General features: G+C 55.1%; 3 protein-coding genes across 3 annotated transcripts; 2 read left to right on the top strand and 1 right to left on the bottom strand.

Moving 5' to 3' along the window:
- Positions 1–755: 755 nt before the first annotated feature.
- Positions 756–1,619, top strand: VOLCADRAFT_89293 (uncharacterized protein; the record flags this gene model as incomplete). Its single annotated transcript, XM_002948987.1, has 3 exons — positions 756–820; positions 1,148–1,392; positions 1,582–1,619. The coding sequence occupies 3 exons, from the start codon at positions 756–758 to the stop codon at positions 1,617–1,619; spliced, it is 348 nt and encodes a 115-aa protein (XP_002949033.1).
- A 5,902-nt stretch (positions 1,620–7,521) lies between these two features.
- Positions 7,522–9,609, top strand: VOLCADRAFT_80441 (uncharacterized protein; the record flags this gene model as incomplete). The annotated part of the gene is made up of 1 exon (XM_002948986.1): positions 7,522–9,609. The coding sequence occupies one exon, from the start codon at positions 7,522–7,524 to the stop codon at positions 8,584–8,586; it is 1,065 nt and encodes a 354-aa protein (XP_002949032.1). The 3' UTR covers positions 8,587–9,609.
- An 802-nt stretch (positions 9,610–10,411) lies between these two features.
- On the bottom strand, positions 10,412–16,432 carry VOLCADRAFT_104113 (uncharacterized protein; the record flags this gene model as incomplete). The annotated part of the gene is made up of 8 exons (XM_002948881.1): positions 10,412–11,238; positions 11,708–12,280; positions 12,824–13,087; positions 13,310–14,368; positions 14,637–14,772; positions 15,170–15,243; positions 16,131–16,180; positions 16,353–16,432. 8 exons carry the CDS (start codon positions 16,430–16,432, stop codon positions 10,832–10,834), a joined length of 2,643 nt encoding a protein of 880 aa, XP_002948927.1. The 3' UTR covers positions 10,412–10,831.
- Positions 16,433–20,344: the final 3,912 nt, after the last annotated feature.

The raw sequence follows: 20,344 nt of genomic DNA, 5'->3' as shown, positions 1-20,344 counted from the left end.
AACTACCGGGAAGTTCACCGAAACTTTCCACAACAGCATGAATCCGACAACCTTATAGCATTAACTACATGGGACATACAGCTATACGAGAAATTCGCGTTTTGGACGACTTCCTTAGTTCCAACTGTCCCGTATGCAACGTCCGCAATCACAGCAGGCATTCAGAGTACACGGCGCCGTGCGTGCAAGCAACGGCGAATTCTTTGTGTTTCTTAAATTCATCATGCACCGATAATAGTCATTACGAGCTCGCTCTGCGGAATCGCGACCTACAATCATGACGCGCTACACTTAGTTGCATGCTTCTACCCTTAGACCCAGTAATCTCAAACTATTAATTTGCTGAGTTATGCACAGTGAAATGCTTCGGGCCGCGAATGGTGTTTGGCCGCTCATTCACATTAACTGACATGGTCTCACAAAACCACAGCCGGCTACAGATTATCGTTATCCTTCTTGCGTTTCTCCTTGGCGACTCCGTGGCCTCCTCGAACACATTGAATCCTTACATTAGCGGACAGGGCACCACGGCCCATGCATACATCGCAGTATGTGTTCTTGCAAAAAATGAGCATCTTTACATTAGAGAATTCATACGCTACCACCTGTGGCTCGGCATTGAGAAGTTTTACATATGGGATCATCAGAGCTCGCCGCCGATGGCGAAGGTGCTCGAGGACTACGTCCTGTCAAACACCGTGGAACTCTTTTATTTCTCAGACGCATGGAAAATTGATCGAAAGTTATTTAAGAAAATGTATGATACGTCAACACGGACGTTCCTGTCACCACAGGCATGGGCGTACGACAACTGCTACCGGTAAGATGGGAGAATGGGGCGTACGGCACGGGGTGTGCGTGCGCCTTGCACCAGATCACCTCCTTAACAAAAAGTACAACAAAATCCAAACGGGAAAGCTAAGGGAAAGCTTTTGCCAGCGAAGAGAACGCCGCCCGCATGCTCGTTGCGTACTGGCGTTTCTGACGCAGCGGCGGCTCCCGAGCTCCCGGCGTCGGCAGGAGCTACTTGCCGATCCCCCCATCACACGCGGCCGCCGAACACGTGCCCCACCCGTCTGGGGATGGCATCTCTTAGCAACTTTGCCCCACGCTGCATCTGCTACTGCCCCGCTCCGAATCCTTGCAGAATGTTTGGCCACCGCCACACTTTCATCGCCCTTCTCGACCCAGATGAATACATCATCCTCAAGGAGCCGCCGAAGCCGCCGCAAACACGGCCCCACCTGCCCACCTTCCTGGCGCCCTTCGAGGCGTACGGGGGCGTTACCGTACACTGGCAGTTGCTCGGGCCCTCGGGACATGTAGCTCGTCCCAACGGCAGCACACTGGAGTCGTACACACGATGCATCCCAGGCCATACACTCCAGGCAGGTACTTACGTGCGACTGTAATACAAAATTTCCGTACGATTTTGTTGCCGTATACGTGGGTGAAATCTTACCCACATGATGGAAAGATTTTAGGGTTGTTATGGTTTTAGGGTTCCTCCCCCGCGCACACCCGGGCTTCGCCGGTCCGTCCCAGCTCACGAAGCTTCCTGCCCCTGTTTCCATTCCCCAGTACCGCACTGCCTCACGCGCAATGGGCAGTTCCTTTAAAGCTGTTTTCGTGTTGGTTTTTCACGCTGCCCATAACCCCTGGCCGCGTTCGGCCTCCCACCCGCCCGCTAGCTAGCCTGCCTGGCTGCCGTGCTGCTGCGCCCTTGACCGTGTCTTGACAAGCTGGGCCCGTGCGCTGTGTGCTGATTAACACGCCTTCACGGCCGTTACTATTGCTGCTGCTTCTGCTACCGCCGCGGCGCGCGCCGCCGCCACTGCTATCCTGGCCATTCCGCCGCTACTGCTGATACTGCTGCTGCTGCCGCTGTCCCCTGCCCTGAACCACCTCAGACATGGCCGGAGTTCCGAGCGATTCCTCTGGGGTTTACCAAGAGCATCACCTACACCCGGTGTGTGTGCGTGTGCGTGTGCGTGTGCGTGTGCGTGTGCGTGTGCGTGTGCGTGTGCGTGTGCGTGTGCGTGTGCGTGTGGGTGTACGTGTGCGTGTGCGTGTGCGTGTGCACTTATGTAACTTCTGTGTTGAACTTATGTTTTATTTATACTTTTGCGTTATATCTTTGTTGCAGTTGCACTTACCATTAAAGCCGTGCTGGGAATTATGGGGGTTACCCCGCCAAGTACGTGGTGGTTTTGACAGCACCGTAGAGCAGCCGGGTTGTCTTGGATGAACGAAGCACGGTCCATGGTGAGCAGATTTAAAAACTCGGATTTGGATCTAGATTGAACCTATCATCAAAGGCAGATCGGACGTAAATCAAAAAAATTAAAGAAGTGGAAAAAAAACAAAATCGAGTCCATCTTTAAATTACGTCAAATCCGACTAAGTTAGGTGAATCGGAGTACATGCGGATCGAGCTCAGGAACGAACAAAGGGGAGCCGACGGGGAGGCGGGAACTATGCGCAAGAAGGGGGCCGGGACGGAGTTTGTTGATTTGCCTTCTCTCAGGCGGGGGACGACGACAGCCACTGCCAAGGGCCAGGACAGTGAGTATACGGATACGGGTTCCCATTTATGGGTGCCTAGATGGCCGGGCAGCTAGCCGAATTTACCAACTGGTCAAATGCTGAGGAGCAGGGTTGCAACCCCGATGAATACAATTGAATAACCTTGTTGCTGTGCGTTACTCAGGTGCTACCAGCGAGGCTGCAATCCCCACCTATGCGAGCTGAAGCCGGGGTGCAAATACGTTAACGAGGAATTTATGGTGAGTGCTCGCAGAGGGGTGCAAAGTGGTCCTATCCTCTAATCCAGGGGGTGGGTACCGGTCAGCAATCCTCTAATCTCAACAGGGGTGGACCACTTCTAATCCCTAATCCAGAGTGGTGGTCTAATCCATATCCTAGGGTCGGGGTTCTAATCCTAATCCTGTGGCCGGGTCCCAATCCCAATCCTGGGGGGGGTCCCAATCCTAATCCTGGGGCCGGACCGCAATCCTAACTCTGAGGCTGGGGTCCCAATCCTAATCCTCTTGGTCGTGTCGTAATCCTTATCGTGGAGCTGTTATCGTGTGACTGATTCGGTAAAACCTTAATTTTGGCTGGGGGGCCCAATCCTAATAGAAGGGTGCCGTGACACGGAAACACACAGTGCCGTACAGGCGCGAGGCGATGGCAATGCAAGTGCGTAAAAAAACCAATGCAATTTTACAGCGGGTATATGATCAAACGAAGTAAAACTTGAAACATAAAAAGCAGGCTGACGAAGCTGCGCATCCTGGCCATTTCTGCAGTATCGTGCCATACGAAGAGTTTAAGCAGGGATACTGCGTCTAAACACCTTGATTGAACCATCTGCAGATGCGACTGTGGGGCGGTCGAAGATAAAATGCACGTTGAGAGAGGTGATCCAATGGATCACCACCCACATTTGCAGCGCGCCAGAGATCTTCCATGCCATAAATACCAGGGGCTTTCACAGCTATGAAGCACAATCCAATAAGCAGGACATGCCTCGTGAAACGATGTCTACGTATGATATTGAGCCAAAAGATGTTAACATGTGCGCATAACAATAGGCTTATTCATACAAAGCCCAAAGCCCGAGAATTAACAACAAGCAGGCAGAGCAAACACGTCCTTGGAAGGAGTAGCTATGAGAGGTGATCCAATGGATCACCATCCACACTGGCAGCGAAGCAGAGACCTTCAATGCCATAAATACCAGGGGCTTTCGCAGCTATAAAGTACAACCCAATAAGCAGGACATGCCTCGTAACACGATGTCGACCTATGATGTTGAGCCAGTAGTGTTAGCACGTGCGCATAGTAGAAAAATTATTCATAAAGTTTCCGACATTTAACCTACTAATATTTTATAAGGACGCATACCACGCGACTGCCATTGGAAGCGTCCCTCAATGTCGTGCAGTTGGTTCCGGAGGAGGCGCGGACGCCATCCATACGTCTTCGTGTCTAGACCGTCCTCGTCAATTTTTGCAGATTGTTTTATCGCAATTTTACTGATCAGCAGACGCCTGTCAGAAGCATGGCTGGAGCTCCTGGAGCGTATGGCTTCCGTGTTCAGGAGCATGAGCGCACACATCACACGCGACATCACTTAGTATGACATGGCATAGCAACTTTCTAACCCAGTCTGAACGGTAGCTGGATTTGATAGTCAGGATACTACTCGTGAGACAGGTAGTATCCAAAATTGCCAATCATTGCGGTGCCCTAATCTTAATCCAATACCAGTGTACTATTCGTAATCCTGGATATAGGTATTTATCCTAATCCTGGGGCCGGGTCCCAATCCTAATCCTGGGGCCGGGTCGCAATCCTAATCCTGGGGCCGGGTCCCAATCCTAATCCTACACTCGGGTCCTCATCCTAAACCTGGCCTCAACTTTGTATCCTAATCCTGCCCCTCTTTCCGAATCCTAATTCCTGCCTGACCGGTACCCGAACCCAATCCCTAATCTTTGCATCCCTCTGGTGCTCGGACGCCTGCCGCCACAACCGCGGCGAGAAGTTACGTTGTTGCCAAAATGTTAGATCGAAGAAGCAATCGCACTTCTTCTCAGTCGTAGTCCTAAAGCCGGAAGCCAGATTATTATATTTTTTGAAATAACTCAGGGTTGCCGTTCCTTACGGTTGATACGGTTACAAAGGTTTCGGAGGGCCATGTCATCTCAGAATCACTGAAGCACTGCACTGTGTGTTGTCACAACCAATAAAGGAGGAATTCAGCACGAAACATATGCCATAATGTGGCTTGTACGTTAGTATGTATGTCAGTCTTGGAATCCATTCGGCAAATGCACGCCGCTTGTCGGAGTCGGCATTCCGTGCTGCTGCCGTACACGCTTAGCTAGCACCCACCTGCCCGTACTTTGTCCGCCAAGCAGGATCTGAGACCTGCTGTCGTAACCGCATTGCACTGGAACCGCATCGCGATATTCCATTACGTCACCAGGAGGTACGGCAGTGAGAATGTGCCGCGCGGAGTGGGTGTCGAAAATGCGCATGTGTCAGGGCTTACGGGCAGCCGGCTGATGACCATTTGGTTGCGGGTCAGGGGAACGGAAGATTTGTGTCACGGCCGGGAGAACCTTGAGAGCTGCAAACGCATGGGTTTATATTGCGCGACACCGTCGGCATTTGCACTGATACATACGTGTAAAAGTATGTATGTATTAATGTGCATTGTCGTATCTGTGATGATTCGTCCCATGATCGGAACTAAGGAAGTGGAAGTAAGGGAAGCGAAAGGGGGAGAAGGGGATATTTGGGTTCTGATATTGGAGGATTCAGCCAGCAATGGACTGGTAACGCAGGGCTTTGACTGTGACGACGTGGGCGCTGGGGTTGGGACTCTGACCGTGAGCTAGCACGTCCTCCGCTGCGTTGCCTTCGCGGATGCGCTTTAGCGTACCGTGAACGTGATTGGACGTGATACGTGTCAGGGCACGAATCCGCCACCATTTGCCCTCCCGTCCGCTTCCAGGCTGCGCAAGATGGCAACATGTCGCGTGGCCAGCAAATTCCAACTGTTCTGACTTGCTCTGACTCCAATGTACCTCAAACTGAGGTTAGGTAGTTTAAGCTCATCGGATCTAACTTTACTTAATCCCGATCCGACCCGGCCCCCTCCCTGGCTTTGTTCCACCCTGCCCCCTCCCTGGCTTTGTTCCACCCTGCCCCCTCCCTGGCTTTGTTCCACCCTGTGCCCTCCCTGGCTTTGTTCCACCCTGTGCCCTCCCTGGCTTTGTTCCACCTGGCCCTCCTCCCTCTCGGCAACGGCAGTGCGATCGAGTACAAGCGGAAGCTGCGCCGCGGCTCGGGGCACAGCCAGTTTCTGTCCGCCAATCAGGCTGCCGGCCGCACCAATCGCGGCTGGAGGTACTTTCGCTTCATCAATAACTCAGCCACGGATACCTGCGGTGAGGGAAGAGACCTCTGGAAGCTCTGTTGTTCTGCGATATCTGAATTCGCGGGTGCTTGATCACTCTAGACGCGGATAAATGAGCTAGATTGTCACGGGGTTGGTTGGTGGACGCCAGGATTTGTTGGCTGACCTAGTCGTTGACCTTGCACTGCAATAAATTTTCAATGTGCTGACGATTGGGGACGTGTTCAGCTTGATGACCATGGGGGAGAAACACACACGTGCACGCGTAGGAGCGAGCTTGACACATAAAGGGCGCTGAGGCGCTGCATAACCCGGAAGCTGGCCTCTTGCTGCAAGCAAACACAACCGAGCGATGGCAATTTGCACCTGAGGCCATGGAGCTCCAGATCCGGCAGCTGACCATGGAAACATGGAAATCGCTCAACAATACGTGTTTTTCCTGGGCCTTTAAATTAGCTTGCTGCCGAGTCCTTCACCTAGCTGGCGGGTTGGCTTCAGAACTCTTCAGCTGCGGTGCGGTCACCTTGCTGTGCTCACCGCTGGGCCGCTGTAGCCGAGGGATGACGACGATCCCTTGGGGCGATGCGGAAATATGTGAGGCGCTGCTACCGCAAGAAGTCGAGACTAATGCGTACGATTGTTGGTGAATTTTTTACATTTTCCCCACCAAATAGGTCAAGGAAGAGTAGCTTGGTAGAGAGCGGGCGTGTGACTCGTGAGCTGTTTCCCAATTACTAAACGAGAGGAAAAGGTTATTGAATGGTATGCGGCATCCCGCAACGCGCGGTGCCTTTACTGAGCGCGGGTTGACGAGGCGTGCCATGGTAATTGGACAGGATAGTTCCGATGATTTTTCGTGTGCCTATGTGCGTGAACATGGGTTAACTTTGTTCTGTGGCTACGTGGAGTCAAGAATGGAGACACGGATGGGACGGAGGGTCCGTGGGTCGCCTGATGAGTCGTCTCGTGGAGATTGAAAACAGGAATTCACAAGCGCCGGTCCTTCGTAATAGACCAAGCTTGTGTTAGTGATTCCATGTTAGCTCTCGATCTGCGGAATGGCTTACCTGCGCTTTGCGCCAAGGGAAGCTTGCCCAAACTTAGGTTTGGTAAAAGATATTTTTACAGGCATCTCGACGCGACCTGTCAAGATTAGCTGCTCAATTACATGGCCGAGACAAGCTTGACTCTTGACGTTCACCGTGTCGACCTTTTTCATTTTAATTGCAACTTTCCTGTAGCCCTGAATGCCTTTTCAGAAAATAAAACTAGGTGGACAATCGATCACATTGTTCCCTAACCATGTAAATGTTTAATCTCAATGAGGGCCTTATATGCCTGTATCTCCAAATTGTTTCCCTTACTCTTACCCACTCGCTACTACGAGGTGCATTCATTAATCGTCAACAGGTTAGACTTGCTCAAACTCTTAGAAGGTTGAAATTGAGACCATTTAGGACCTTGCCGCCCAGAAAAAGTCTGTTTTTTGCATCATGGATAACCTTTCTCGATAATTGGATTGATAGTTGGATCCATTTGGTGTTCAGTAGGCAGAAGTAGGGTGGCCAGGGTGGAGCGAGAGCGGCAAGATGCCCTGTCCACTGGCTCAGCCGCAGCTCTCGCTTCACAGATGTAGCGTGCCCCTCCGGAGATGTTCATCTGCATACATACGGGTGCCCTTTTCACGCCTTTCAGCAGCGGTTGTGCGCTGTGTGCAGAGGCCTCCCCAGGTGGACGACCCAGTTCAGCAACAGAGGTACCTATCGGACAACCGGCAAGTAGAACAAGAGAAGGAGCTTCAGTATCTTAGCACAGTGCTTCCACGCACTGAATCGCGTTACGAGGCCCTTGCAGCGTGGGTAGGCGCGGCAGTGGCGTTCGGGGCTGGAATTTGGTATGTGCAGGGCGCGGAGAAGGCACAGGAATACTTCGCTGGATATCTACTGGAGCAGTCATTGTCCGTAGACAACTTGTTTGTGTTTGTGTTGGTTTTCAACTTCCTTAAAACGCCGGTCGAAGCGCAAAGCAAGGTGCTGACTTGGGGCATTGCGACAGCGGCAGTGTTGCGTGCCGTGCTCATCGTGCTGGGCGTGGAGCTTGTAAGGGAGTTCGAGCCGCTCCTGCTAATTTTTGCTGGGATCCTCCTATTATCCTCATTTAAGCTTCTCACCGCCAGCGCTGACGATGACGACGACGACCTATCGGAAAACTTTATCTACAGATTCTGCTCACGTTTCATTAAAGTGTCGGATACTTACGACGGCGATAACTTCTTCACAGTCCGCGACGGCACGCGCATGGCAACACCACTCTTGCTGACGCTGGCTGTCGTGGAGCTCAGCGACGTCGTGTTTGCAGTGGACTCAATTCCTGCGGTGTTCGGCGTGACGCTAGATCCCTTCATCGTATATACGTCCAACGTTTTCGCCATTCTCAGTCTGCGGGCACTGTACTCATTCGTAGCAACAGCCATGGGTGAGCTCCGCTTCTTGGACAAGGCAGTCGCTATCGTGCTGGGATTTATTGGCTCAAAAATGGTTCTCGGCTTTGCGGACATTGAGATTCCGACCGACGTCTCGCTGCTTGTGGTGGGCCTGGTGCTGGGAGCGGGCGTGGGAGCGAGCTTGGCGCTGCCAGAAAGCAAGGAGGACTGAGCGACGGCGGCAGCAGCAGGCAGTTATTCAGAGACCGCCTCATGTATATGTATGCGACTTGTGGGGTTGTGCAAGAGAGGTGTGCTGAAGCGATGGTGGGGTTATGCCGATGGGCGAATTGCAGTGTGCGCCCTTCCCCCGTGTCACGGTCTTGTGCCCTAGCCTGAAATCCAGGTGTGCTTCTTGGTCCGGGTGTGAGGAATTTTGGCCGTGCTTGTCATGCTGCCGGCAACAGCGACCGAAGCTGCATTTCGGCGAACCAGGTTTGCATGTTGGGATGTGCCAGCCTTATACATCCATTCGCAAATACTGTTAATGTGGAAGAGCAGGGTTGGCTGGGCCGAACGTATCTGATGAGTGCAGTGGACCGTGCTCCCGCCTGGCCGGGCGCGTCAGATGACTCTCGTGTTGTGACGCGCCGCACGAGTGCGCCTCGCTGTGTTTCTGTACTCGGAACATGTATGACCAATTCGGCTTACTCTGGATCTCCGTTGGTCCCAACTCCATCTGTTTTAATTTTGCAAGGTATAAGATTATTGCACATGGGTGATGTGATGTGAAACCCACGAATCTATTTTCGGGGGATGATACGTGTCCTGTCCAGCGCGTGGTTATCTTGTGCGCAGCTTTGCTGCCAGGCAGCTCTGTCGTCTGTGTCATGAGAGCGATTCCCTTCTCTTTGTCAGCTAGGGCGTTGCCAGGTCGGTGCTGGTCCAGCTGCTTGAAGGCGCGGCGTGTAGGCCGGGGACCGATATACTGGTGACTGACACCCTTTGGTTTTCCCATTTCCCCCCCTTTTGGGGAAAACCCAAAGGTTGGACGGGCTCGGCTCAGACAGGTTTGGGGCGATGCTGAGAGCTGTCCTGCCATGTACCGTATCAGCGGCTTAAAAGTTTAATTGGCTGTCTTTGCTCAAAGGACGCCGGTAGATTGACGTGTGTTTTAGTTATGGAGCAAAAGATGCGGTTGTAGCATCGACATGCAGCGGCAGCAGCAGCCATGATCGTAGGCGCAGGTCAAATGCACGCGAATGAGAGCTAACACGGTTGAGGATGATGCTGATGTATGAGCGGTTGTGCCTGCGCTTGTGCCTCTCTGTTGTTTGTGTTTTTGTTGAGTGGGCTTGAGAACAATCAGCTATGGAGGTGCAGCGTCGGAGATGCCGTTTTGCTGTCGGGTTTTTCCTTCCGGGCCCCTCATCGTCCTGGAACCCCGATTTTTGCTGAAGGAGTGGCGACGTTTTCCTTCGAAGCTGTCGATATTGTGCCCCTTGATATCCTTTAGCACTGCGATAGTCCTTGTACGGTTGTGCTAGCCTTCCCAATGGATGGTGTTGGGCTTGTGCGAGAGGCAACTGCATGCCTTGAAATGTTTGCTGCGAAAGGCGGCTTGGGCTTTTGTTAATCACGTTAATCACGGGGGAATGGCATCGTGGTCGTGGTTTTGTCGTTCATGGTGCTTTTTCTAGTGGGGCCCGTTGAGGGGTATGCTGGATTATGAGTGGTCGAGGCGTGGTTGGGGGAGAGTGGTTGCGAAAAGGTGAGAGATCAGCTGGAATGAAAGTGGGAGGTATGGCGTCGGTGAAACCCGCACCTGCGCCCTTCAGCAGCGATTTTTCACTAGTATGCTTAGGAAGGGAGGATCAGGTCAGACAACGCTTTGGAACGACCTAGAAATGCGGGTAGCATTTAACACGCGTTTACACAGTCCGGCTTGGGATTTGTCGGTGCAGTTCTGTCGGTATGGAGCTAAGCCGCGTACAATGACAGGCGGATGTGCGATGGTGGTTGGCAGGGGGCAGATCGGCAGAGAGATCGGCAAGCCTGACAACCCTTTTTAAAAATAACAGCCGAGCATGCATTCCGTGCTATATAACAGTAGAGTTAACGAAGCTATGCAAGCGTCTTTTTCGTCAGCACATAGCCATAGCCATGTAGTTAGCAAAATCGACAGTTCAAGAAATTGTGCGACAACGTAGACGAGTGATGGCTTTGGTCTCGAGGTGATGGCGGTAACGGGAACGTCATGCATGCACACCCTGACCTCGGTAAGCCCTTGCCTCAGACACGCACACACATCATTGCGGCTGCGCGTTGTAGAACTTGACAATCTTCTTTCCAAGCTGCCGCTACAATGATATGAAAATCCCACCCCACACCCCAGCACCCTAAAACCCAACGAAAATGCGTCGGTTCCCCGTCATCGTGGTGTTCATCCTCCCCCAAACCCAGCACCTTTGTGCCCTCTACATGTCGCCATCTCCACTCGCGTCCAACACCCCAACACCCTGCAAGAATTCCTCATACAGTTGGCAACTGTCACCGTCTGCTTGCCGACCGCGTTGTCCGGCGGTGGCGTCGTCCGCAGCTGTAACAACATCCCGCGACGTGTTAGGCCCCCCCGGTCTGTCGCCTCCATTCCCACCGTCACCATCGTTCGTCAACTGAATAATAAGGGGCGGCTGCGTCGGCAACGGGCTTCGGTACTCAAGCCGGATCATGCCAGAAAAATCGCGGATGAACTCCATGACGCGCAAGGCTAGCTCCTGCCCATGCGCTTGTACGGCTGGGTCTGGGCTGTCGGCCATGGCCTGAAGCTCCTCGAGCCCGATCGGCGCTCCTGGGCTGAAACCACCCGGCGCCGTCACACCGGCTGCGTGACATAAGAAATAAGACATTGGATTGGGAGCGGGCGGTGTGGTAGGGATCAGCTCAAATCAGAAACTAGCTCATAGTCCGCTTTTCTTCAAGACCCTGCGTACCTGGCCTGGATTCACCCACGTTTTTTTTGCGGGGATTGTCAATTGCGATGTCAGTCCGCCATTTCGTAAGAGAGGAAATGCTTCATGGTGTTATACATATCTTAGTGAGCTCAGACCAGGAGAGGTCTCCTACGTGGAGTAGAGCGCTTAAACAACGACCCTCTCAAACCACACACACATGCCGGCCACAGCGCAGAGGCTCCAGTGGCTCGAGGGCCCCATGACAGCACGAGGGCCCCATGACAGCACGAGGGCCCACTAATGACGCCATCGCGCCGCCAGCCTCTCATTTCACTTTCCCAACCCCTCACCACTGCCACTGCCTGCACCGCTGAAAGAGTTAGTTAAGGTCTGACTCACCGAGAATTGTTGCCAGCGCACCGTCAGCAAACTCCGCCTCCACAATCGCCGTACCGTCCTCAATAATTGCATGGGTGCCTTCCAGCGCGTGAAACAGGCCGTACACGTCCAGCGTCACAGGGAACGTGACGGGGGTGTCAGAGTCAGGTTCGGGCTGCAGGATGTCAGGAACCTGGCACAGCAACACCGCGCCGGCGTGGTTGGCAGGCTGGGGCGGGGGCTGGGCCTGGGCGTGAGTGTAGCCGTCCTGCTCGGGGCCTTTAAAGAAGCTCCCATCCGGGGCCGCCGCCGCCGCCGCCAGCGGCTGCGGCGGCAGGTCCCGGCTATGATGACCTTCAACCATCCCGTCGCAATCGTCTGCGGCAGCCTGCTCCTCCCCGCCGCCGCTGCTGCCGTGTCCGGTGGCGGCAGCCACCGCCCCACATTGCCAAGACCATGCACCTACACCCGGGGCTCCTGGGTGAATCGCGCCACCAAGGCGGCTACCGTTGACTGCCCCGGGCGCCGCCGCCCCAGGTGCGCACTGCACACGGTGCGGCTGCGCCACCGCCGCCGCCGCCCCTGACGCCGCAGCTGTGTCGGCGTCAAGAAAGTCCCAGTCTGATATTAGTGTCTCCGGAACCACCTCAGTTGCAGAAACCCCGCACCACCCGCTGTTGCCCTCGCCGCCTCCACGTCCGTCCTCCACGGCCCGGGTCGTTGCAGGTCCCGACAAACCAGCCCCTTGCTGCCCAGCTGACAGCCGCGGGCGCTTGCCTGCCCTGCCAGCCATTGCGTCCGCCACATCACCCTGCGCCTGGTGATGATGTTGATGGTGGTGCTGCTGCTGCTGCTCCACCGCCTCACTGGTCCCTGGCCCTCCCCTAGCGATTGTGCAGCCTGCGCCGCCAGCCCCATTGCCATCACCACCACCACCATTATTGCCAACATAGCCGCCACCGTGGTCATCATCATCACCATCGCCGTCATCACCGTCACCGTCACCATCATCGAGGGCCGCCAAATCCACCATTTCCACATCCAACGACAGGCGCCGGGACCCGCCACGGCCGCCATTACCAACTCCAACTCCAGCACCTGCACCTACGACCTCATGTCCCCAGGCCCTTCCCTCACCCTCAGCCCGCCGATGCACCGCCCCACATCCTAGCACCGAGACGCTCTTGGTTGGGCTATGAGCCGCCGCTATTGAGCCGCCAACTCCGCCGCCACCACCACTGCGGCCGGCGGATCCGAGCGAAGACACAGTTGGCCCCGGGCTGCTTCGGGCCAATGGTAACGCCGGCTTGCGGGACGCGACGCTCCCGACGGCGCCAGCTCCGGCGCCGTACACACCCGCCGATGAGCCGCCGCCGGCTGCAGCGGCGGCGGCAGCTGTGGCTGTAGGAAGGGGAATCCTGTTGTGTCCGTGTGTGGGGGTGTTGGTGACTGCGGCGCGGGGCGGTAACAGGAAGCCGGAAGACGACGAGGACGTCATGGACGGGCCCGGAGGCACCACAGCGGCGGCGACGGCAGCAGATCCGCCCGAAACGGCAGACCCAACGAGACGAGATGCTGCTGCTGCTGATGCCAGCCGCCGGCGGGGAAGAAGATCCAGCTCACGCTGCTGCTGCTGTGGTGGTGGCAGCGGCGGTGGTGGGTCATTGGCGAATGGGTGCTGATGTTGGTTCTGCGGAGGCGGTACGGAGACGGCGTGTGGGTTGATGCCGTCCCCCGGGCCCTGGAGCTGCTGATTGATTGAAGCCCGCGGCGGGGACTCTCCGGAACCCGAGTCGCTGATGGTCATGACCTCCATCGCGTAGGCGCTGCTGTCACCCTGTTCCCCGCGAACAGCAACAGCGGCGGCGGCGGCTGTCCTTACATCGTAGCCACCGCCATCTTCGCGAACGGCCCGGACGGCGGCAGCGCCGCCGCCACCAGCAGTCCTGCTGCTGCCAGCGGCGGCGGCGGCTGTAGTCAGAACCCCAAATGAGGCAGCTGGTCTGTTTGCGTGTGCATGCGGGTGGGTAGCGTCGGTGGACCGACCCAGCCAAGCTGTTGCTGGCGGCGGCGGCGCTGCTGCTGCTGTTGGTATTGCTACAGCTTGGGTCCACGGCGTCGAACCCCGAGGCTGCGTCGGCCATTGCTCCTGTCGGTCCTGTTGCTGTTGCTGTTGTTGCTGCCAGCCCTGTTGCTGCTGTTGTGGTGGTGGTGGTGGTGGTGGTTGGAAGTTGTGGGGGGTTTGTGGGTTCCCCTGAGGGTGCTGCAAGGCAGGTCCTGCCGCTGCAGCAGTCGCCATGCCCGGGCCTCCTGCTCCAGGCACTGGCCCGCGGACAACAGCGTTGCTTGCCGTTTGCTGTTGTTGCTGCTGGAGGTGCATCGGGTGCTGGGGCTGTGCTGGAAGGGCAGCGCCCGCTGTGCCGCCACCACCGCCAGCCCCAGCCCCAGCAGGGGGGCCCCCAGCTGGAACCATGAACAGCGCCGCCGCCGCCGCTGGAGGAGGAGCCTGCTGCTGCGGGTTCCCCCCCTGCGCCCCAGCAGCAGCGCCAGCCGTCTCCACCCCGGCCTGGGGGCCCCCTGTGGGCTGCTGAGCAGCGGCACCGGTAGGGGCTCCAGGAGCCCAGGCCGCCTGACGCGCCTCCGCAAATATGTCCCGCGCAGCTGAGCCCGCTGGCCGACCCACTGCACGTAGGGGTATGAAGGTGAGAGGTTATGAAGATACACATATATTTTTTAATAGATGCGAAATTGGCGCATGGAGATAAGCTGTGTATGACGCGAGAGGTCGATTGGGCGGGGGCCCCCGCAGAGTCTTCTAACGTGGCGGTCTTACATTGCCGGGTGCAGACAGACAGACAGACAGACAGACACACATACCACATCCCAACTCATGCAGTGTCGCATGGTGATGGGGGCATGGAGGCAGCACATGCGCCAGAGGCCCACCCACCAACAGGTTTCGTCCACGCCGCCACGGCTCGTTGCCGGGCCGCCTCCAGCCGCTCCACCTGCCCTCCCAGGAGAGCCGTGTTGTCTGGGCCCAGGAGCAGCAACCCACGGCGAATGGGGACGTTGTGAATGATCACCTGCGGGTAGGAAACCAAAAATTGATCTTGTGTGTTTCTGTGTGCATTTTAGTTAGTGATGTGATGTGCGGGGATTTGTATTTGCGGATACAAAGCGACCCACCAACAGTCGGTCCGTTAGGCAAACCACCGAGGCGCGATACAGCGCGGTAATGCCGTCGGTGCGTCTTCTCGACATTCGCGTGATATGCCAGTCATGCTATCCCCACCTTGTCACACCTAATCACCGGAGCCCCGCATTCACGTCCCGCCACAGCGCCACACAAACCCTGCTTCCAAACCCCTTCTGTGTGTAAATCCTTCATTCTAACAGGTGGCTTTCCCTAGTACCCCACGCGTTTGCCGATCTTTGATGCTTGGATGCCCACCCACCCTCCCCCCCCTTGTAAGGACCCACCTTCGTGCCGGCTGGACAGTCCCAAGCGAAGGCGGGCAGGTGCGCGTGCTCCACACCGACCACCTGTTGGCACCCTGTTGTGGGGGGCAAGAAGGGTGGGCAAGTGCGGGTACCCGACCAGGGAGCCCTTACGCATTACGCGAGGTAAGTTTTATATTCCATCACCAGCTGTTAACTTTTAACATCTCCAAGCGGCGATGGAATGGAAAATGGGAAGGGTAATCAGAGGGGCGACGGGAAGGGTACGGAAAGGAAAAGCGGGCGGGAGAAGAGGGTAAAAATGGATATGGACTGACGAGAATGAGTAAGTGGATATGTACGGATAGATGTAGTTTCGTAGTTTAAAAGTATGTATGTATGTATGTATGTATGCAGTTTTGTAATGAGTCGTGAATTGATGAAAGGTGGGGGGAAATGATCAGAGGGATGTCGCCTTCTGGAATGGGTTATTGGGAGAGGCGTGTTGATAAAGGCGTGTGCGGGTCTCAGGAGTTGGGTTGCGGGTTTTGTCCATGTCACGTCATTCCAAAGATGGAACAGGAGGGGGGGAAACAGTGTCCCCGAGCTGTTGGCAAGGAGCAGGGAGGGGGTAGGCACGCAGGGGGGGTCCGTTATGTAGAGTACGATCGTGTGTGCATGCGGACACTTGGTGGCCCTGACGGTGGTGGTTATGATGGTGGTGATAGTAGGGTGGTGATGATGCCAATGGTGATGGTAATGGTGATGCTAATGGTGATGATGATGATGATGATGGTGGTGGTGGTGGTGATGGTGATGGCCTCGCAGGAGACGCAAAGGCAGTTGCAGATATAACCCCCTGCTTCTTGAAGACCGTCCCATCAGCGACAAGCAGCAAGGAAAGCGTCTGCCCGTTGTAGCATGGTGTGTGGTAAGGGGTTGAAACGCTGGGTGACGGCATCATATTCCTGTATGCCCCTGTATGCCCGAAACAGCGCCTCACCATCTGTCAAGGCAAACTTGAGACAGCGGTTCCCTGACTGATCCGTGTACCTGCGGGAAGCGCATGGCCGTTGGTGGGGAGGAGGGCAGGTGACCGCGTGAGGTGTGCACAGGTTGGGGCTGGAAGCGGGCAGCGCGCTTGAGGGCGGCATCCAGGAGACGTTGTCAACAGGGGGGGTTGATGGGGTTCACAAGTGCAGGGCGTCGTGAGGATACAACACACCTTTCCCGGGCTGCCGCGGCCATGTTGATGACTTCGTCTAGTTGCAGCACAAACTTGCCCTTCAAGACCTCCTTGTGCATCTCCTGTAGCCATGTTTCCTACTGCTGCGTTACTAGGGATAGCTTTTCTGCTCTTGCGGATGCGAAGTCACCTTGGTATTGGCAGGCAACGCTGCAGCCCCAGCCTGGTTCAAATCGCAAAATAAGAACGCTGTGAAAAGTTTCTCGAATACACGGTCCTCTGGCCAGGTTGGAAAGTCGGGGTGCGCCGCGTGCAGCTGCGTCATGACTTGTTCCAGCCATTCGGGCCTGACTGCTATCGCATATTGTTGCCGAAGCCTGACCTCCCAATTCATTATAAGCTGTTCTGTTTGTCATGGGTTTCAGCGACAATGCATGAAGGTACCATAGGCAGCATCGACTCCTAGTGCATTATCTTCCAAGAATGGTACATGACACAGAAAAACTTATCGATCTATAGCGACAGGTATAGCTCTTCAGTTTAGTCAAGCGCAGCAACTCTCTTTTGGTTTCCCGCCGTGCATTTGGATCCAGAAACCGTGAGCCAAACCGACTGCACAAGGACTTATTGGATTTCGCGATTTCACAGGCCCTTTCATAAGTTACGTAAGTAGGGATTTTAAGGAACGAGGTGATAAGCTCGCAGTTCAGACGGCTTCCAAAGGTAAAGATATTATAAAGTATATGGCTTGGCTTTACCACCTCCTCATGTATTGCTACAACCTCTTCTGCCTTGCGATGAGACGGCCCGGCAACCTGGGCAGCACTACTGGCTGTGATTTCCTTGCATAGGATACTGTACTACACCACTGTATTACTGTGTCGTATGTACCTGAAACTGCAACGCTCAGACTCTACTTACTGGCGCCTCCCTAGCTCCTAACAAGACAGGGTTATCTGTGCATGTTCGTAAGCCCTCCTATCCATCAATGCATACCATCGTGGCACATAATTTAAGCTGCAGGTGCATGCGTGGAAGGCAAGAAATGTGCGAAGCACCAAACGTTCTGCGTGTGATCCCACCGATGCGACCCAAAGCGAACTTCGCGAGATGAGGCCAAAATTGTAACAATTGCACCCTAACGGCTGACGAGCATGATTCGCTTGGTTTGCTAAAAGCTAGCACGAAGGTATCCGGGTTCAGCTAGGGGCGCACCGAGAGTCTTGGCTTGACGCGAGCTAAGCTACAGGACCTGAGACAAACAATTCGCGCGAAGGAAGGACATGGTACCATGGAAACGCGAACTGGCGGACACACTTAGCCAGTAGTTCGTACATGTCGTACACGTTTCATCATCGGTCAAATCGTCACATTGCATGGAGGGATTGATTCAGCAGGTTGCATTTTTATGCATACTCGGGGAGTGCAGCCCCACCCCTTCTTGTCACACAGCTCCGGTAGCCATCGCGCTTTCCCTTTCCCCCTTCCCCCTTCCCAATGCCGCCCTCCTGCTCCCCCTCCCCCCTCCCCCCACACACCCCTCACTGGCAACGTGTCTGTCGCCGCGTTCTCACCGACGACCTGATAGTGGATAACAAAGGGACGTGTTGCGAGAATGCCCTGCCTACTATGCTAATCATAACAGAAAAGGTTTTTCCGTTCTTCGCTTGGGGCCCCTATGCAGGAGTTGGAAATCGGTCACCCATAAGTGCTGTCTGCGGGAAGAAGCTGCTCTGCGGCGACAGCGCATGAGGGTCCTTTGCCGCTGTTCGTTGCCCGGCCGTGAGCTGTCAGCTACTCAGAGGCTTCCACTAGTAAGGAGGTAAGAATTGAGATAGCCATGAACAATTTATAAGCGTTACCATTTATACGATGTGTTGGCCAGTTGGCTATCGACCGCCAGACGTCCGCCTGCTCGGATCTAGCTGAGGGGGACGGATATTCCCACGTACGGGTACGGGAGGCGGCGGTACGATAGTACGCCAGGAGCTGTTCCGCTTACGCGTAACACGCAATAATAATCCTATGTTAGTCACGCTGTCGCAAATAGCGGAATATGCACATAACGTTCTGCCCCTCTGAAAGTCTGCCCCTCCTCGACAGATCTATAGCTCCAATTCCGGCGCCACAGGTGGTGACAGCGTGAGAGTGAAGCAGATATTGCCTCGCTGACGAGCGGATTGTAGCGGAGAGTGAGGAGGAGTGTCAGGGCAGGAGGTGGTCACCAGGCGGCCGGGAGGAGTAGCTCGCACCCTAGGAGCAGGAGAAGGAGCAGGAGCAGGAGCAGGAGCAGGAGCAGGAGCAGGAGTAACGACAGGAGTAATCTCACCCACAGGTGGCTCAGGAAGAACCCTTTCCTTAGCGATTGCCGACTTGTGTATGTATGTATGATGTGTGAAACAGGGGGGTGTATCTTCGCCCGTGGCAGCTACCCTGCGAAACCCTGCCTTCCCCGGTATTTCGGGGCACCCTCATCCAGTCACCCTAGTCAACTTCTCAGTGGATCGCTCAGGTTCCGCACCCACCACCAGCATCCAACGGAATCTGCCGGGTCGACAGCGGCCCAACTCCTGGTCGGCTCGCAGGTCAACTTTATCCCAGGTCACCACCGTCCATCAACTAGGGGCGCAATGCCTTCCACCATCGGAAGGATCTTTCGACCCTGAAAGGTCTCCATCCCGGGATTTCCCGGGGGCTTTGCCCTGGTTGCCCTTGGATGACGGGGCAGGAATGGGAGTTATCGCAGGGCCCTGGCAGCCAGCCTTATCGCCGAAGGAGTCAGAACTGCTTGGCACCACACGCAGTGGGTTTGCCACCCTTGCTTTTTACCACATGGCTATCCATGGATTTCCTCGACTTCAAATTCCAGATGACAGTCCACAAACATCGGGGATGGGGGAGGTAGAGGAACCCGTCCACTATCAGAGACCAGGAGAAATAATCCAAGGCTCTCCCCTAAAACCCTAAGATCCATGGCCAGAGTAGATCAACGACAGCACACAGCAGAAGCGCTGTACCCCCTTACAAAAACAACTGTGCAAGTGAACGGGCACTGTAGTCATCGCAGTCACAGTCGCTGGCCGACCATCCCCCATGATTTGGCAACAGGCGAGGCAATGCATCTGCAAGACGATCGTATCGACAAACCCGCGTGAGGAGCAAAACCGGAGATGTGAGGAGATGTGCTGGCATGATGGCCAACTCGACCAATACGGCGATAGACCACGTTTGAAGATACTTGCTGAAATGTTACATGCATGCAACTGAATGCAGGGTTTATCGTATTGTGTAGTACCTGTCGTACGGTACGGTACACACTGTCTGTCGGTGATGTCGTACGGTACGGCACGGACCAATACCATACCATACCGTACCATTTATGCAAAATTTGTTTCTTTATGATGAATAGACATCTGCTCGGTTAGCTCAGTCGGTAGAGCGCACGACTGTTAACCCTAAGGTAGACTGTTCGTCCTCGTCATGGAGTGAACATCTAAACATAAGGGGTAGCAGTGGTTGTTGGTAAAGCAGATGAAAATGTGCGGTCGGTGCGGAGGGGTCAGAAATTGACGCTCTCTGGCTCCAACGACGTCATATTTCCTTAATGCTAAGCCGCTGCATACATCTCTAGATTGCCCTCCTTCCTTCCCTGTCCGCCCCTTCCACAGATTCGCAAATCAAACCCCCAAACAAAGCATAATGATGTCCTCCTCATTCCCCCTCCTGCGAAGAAACCGTGGATACACAGTGTACGGCGACCCTTCCCCCCATGTCCTCAATTCAGAGCTCGTCCCAACGGTCCCAACAACCATATTGGCTCACCGCGAGATATTCCCCCTTCTCCCTGTAGCCGCACCCACACTAAGGCAAACAAGACAAACAGCCAAGTAATACCTCTCGGCCCCCGTGCACATCCACCGCTCTAGAACGGGGGGTCTTGGCCTGACGTGCCCATCCTCAGCACCCTAGCTGCCGCTGCTCCGAAACCTCAACGTCATCTGAGAGACAGCCGCGTCAATGTCCACGTCTTC

This window comes from Volvox carteri (genome assembly GCF_000143455.1).
Source record: "Volvox carteri f. nagariensis unplaced genomic scaffold VOLCAscaffold_12, whole genome shotgun sequence".
NCBI lineage: Eukaryota > Viridiplantae > Chlorophyta > Chlorophyceae > Chlamydomonadales > Volvocaceae > Volvox > Volvox carteri.
Note: the sequence above shows the minus strand (reverse complement) of the source record. Positions and strands in the feature narration are given on the sequence as shown.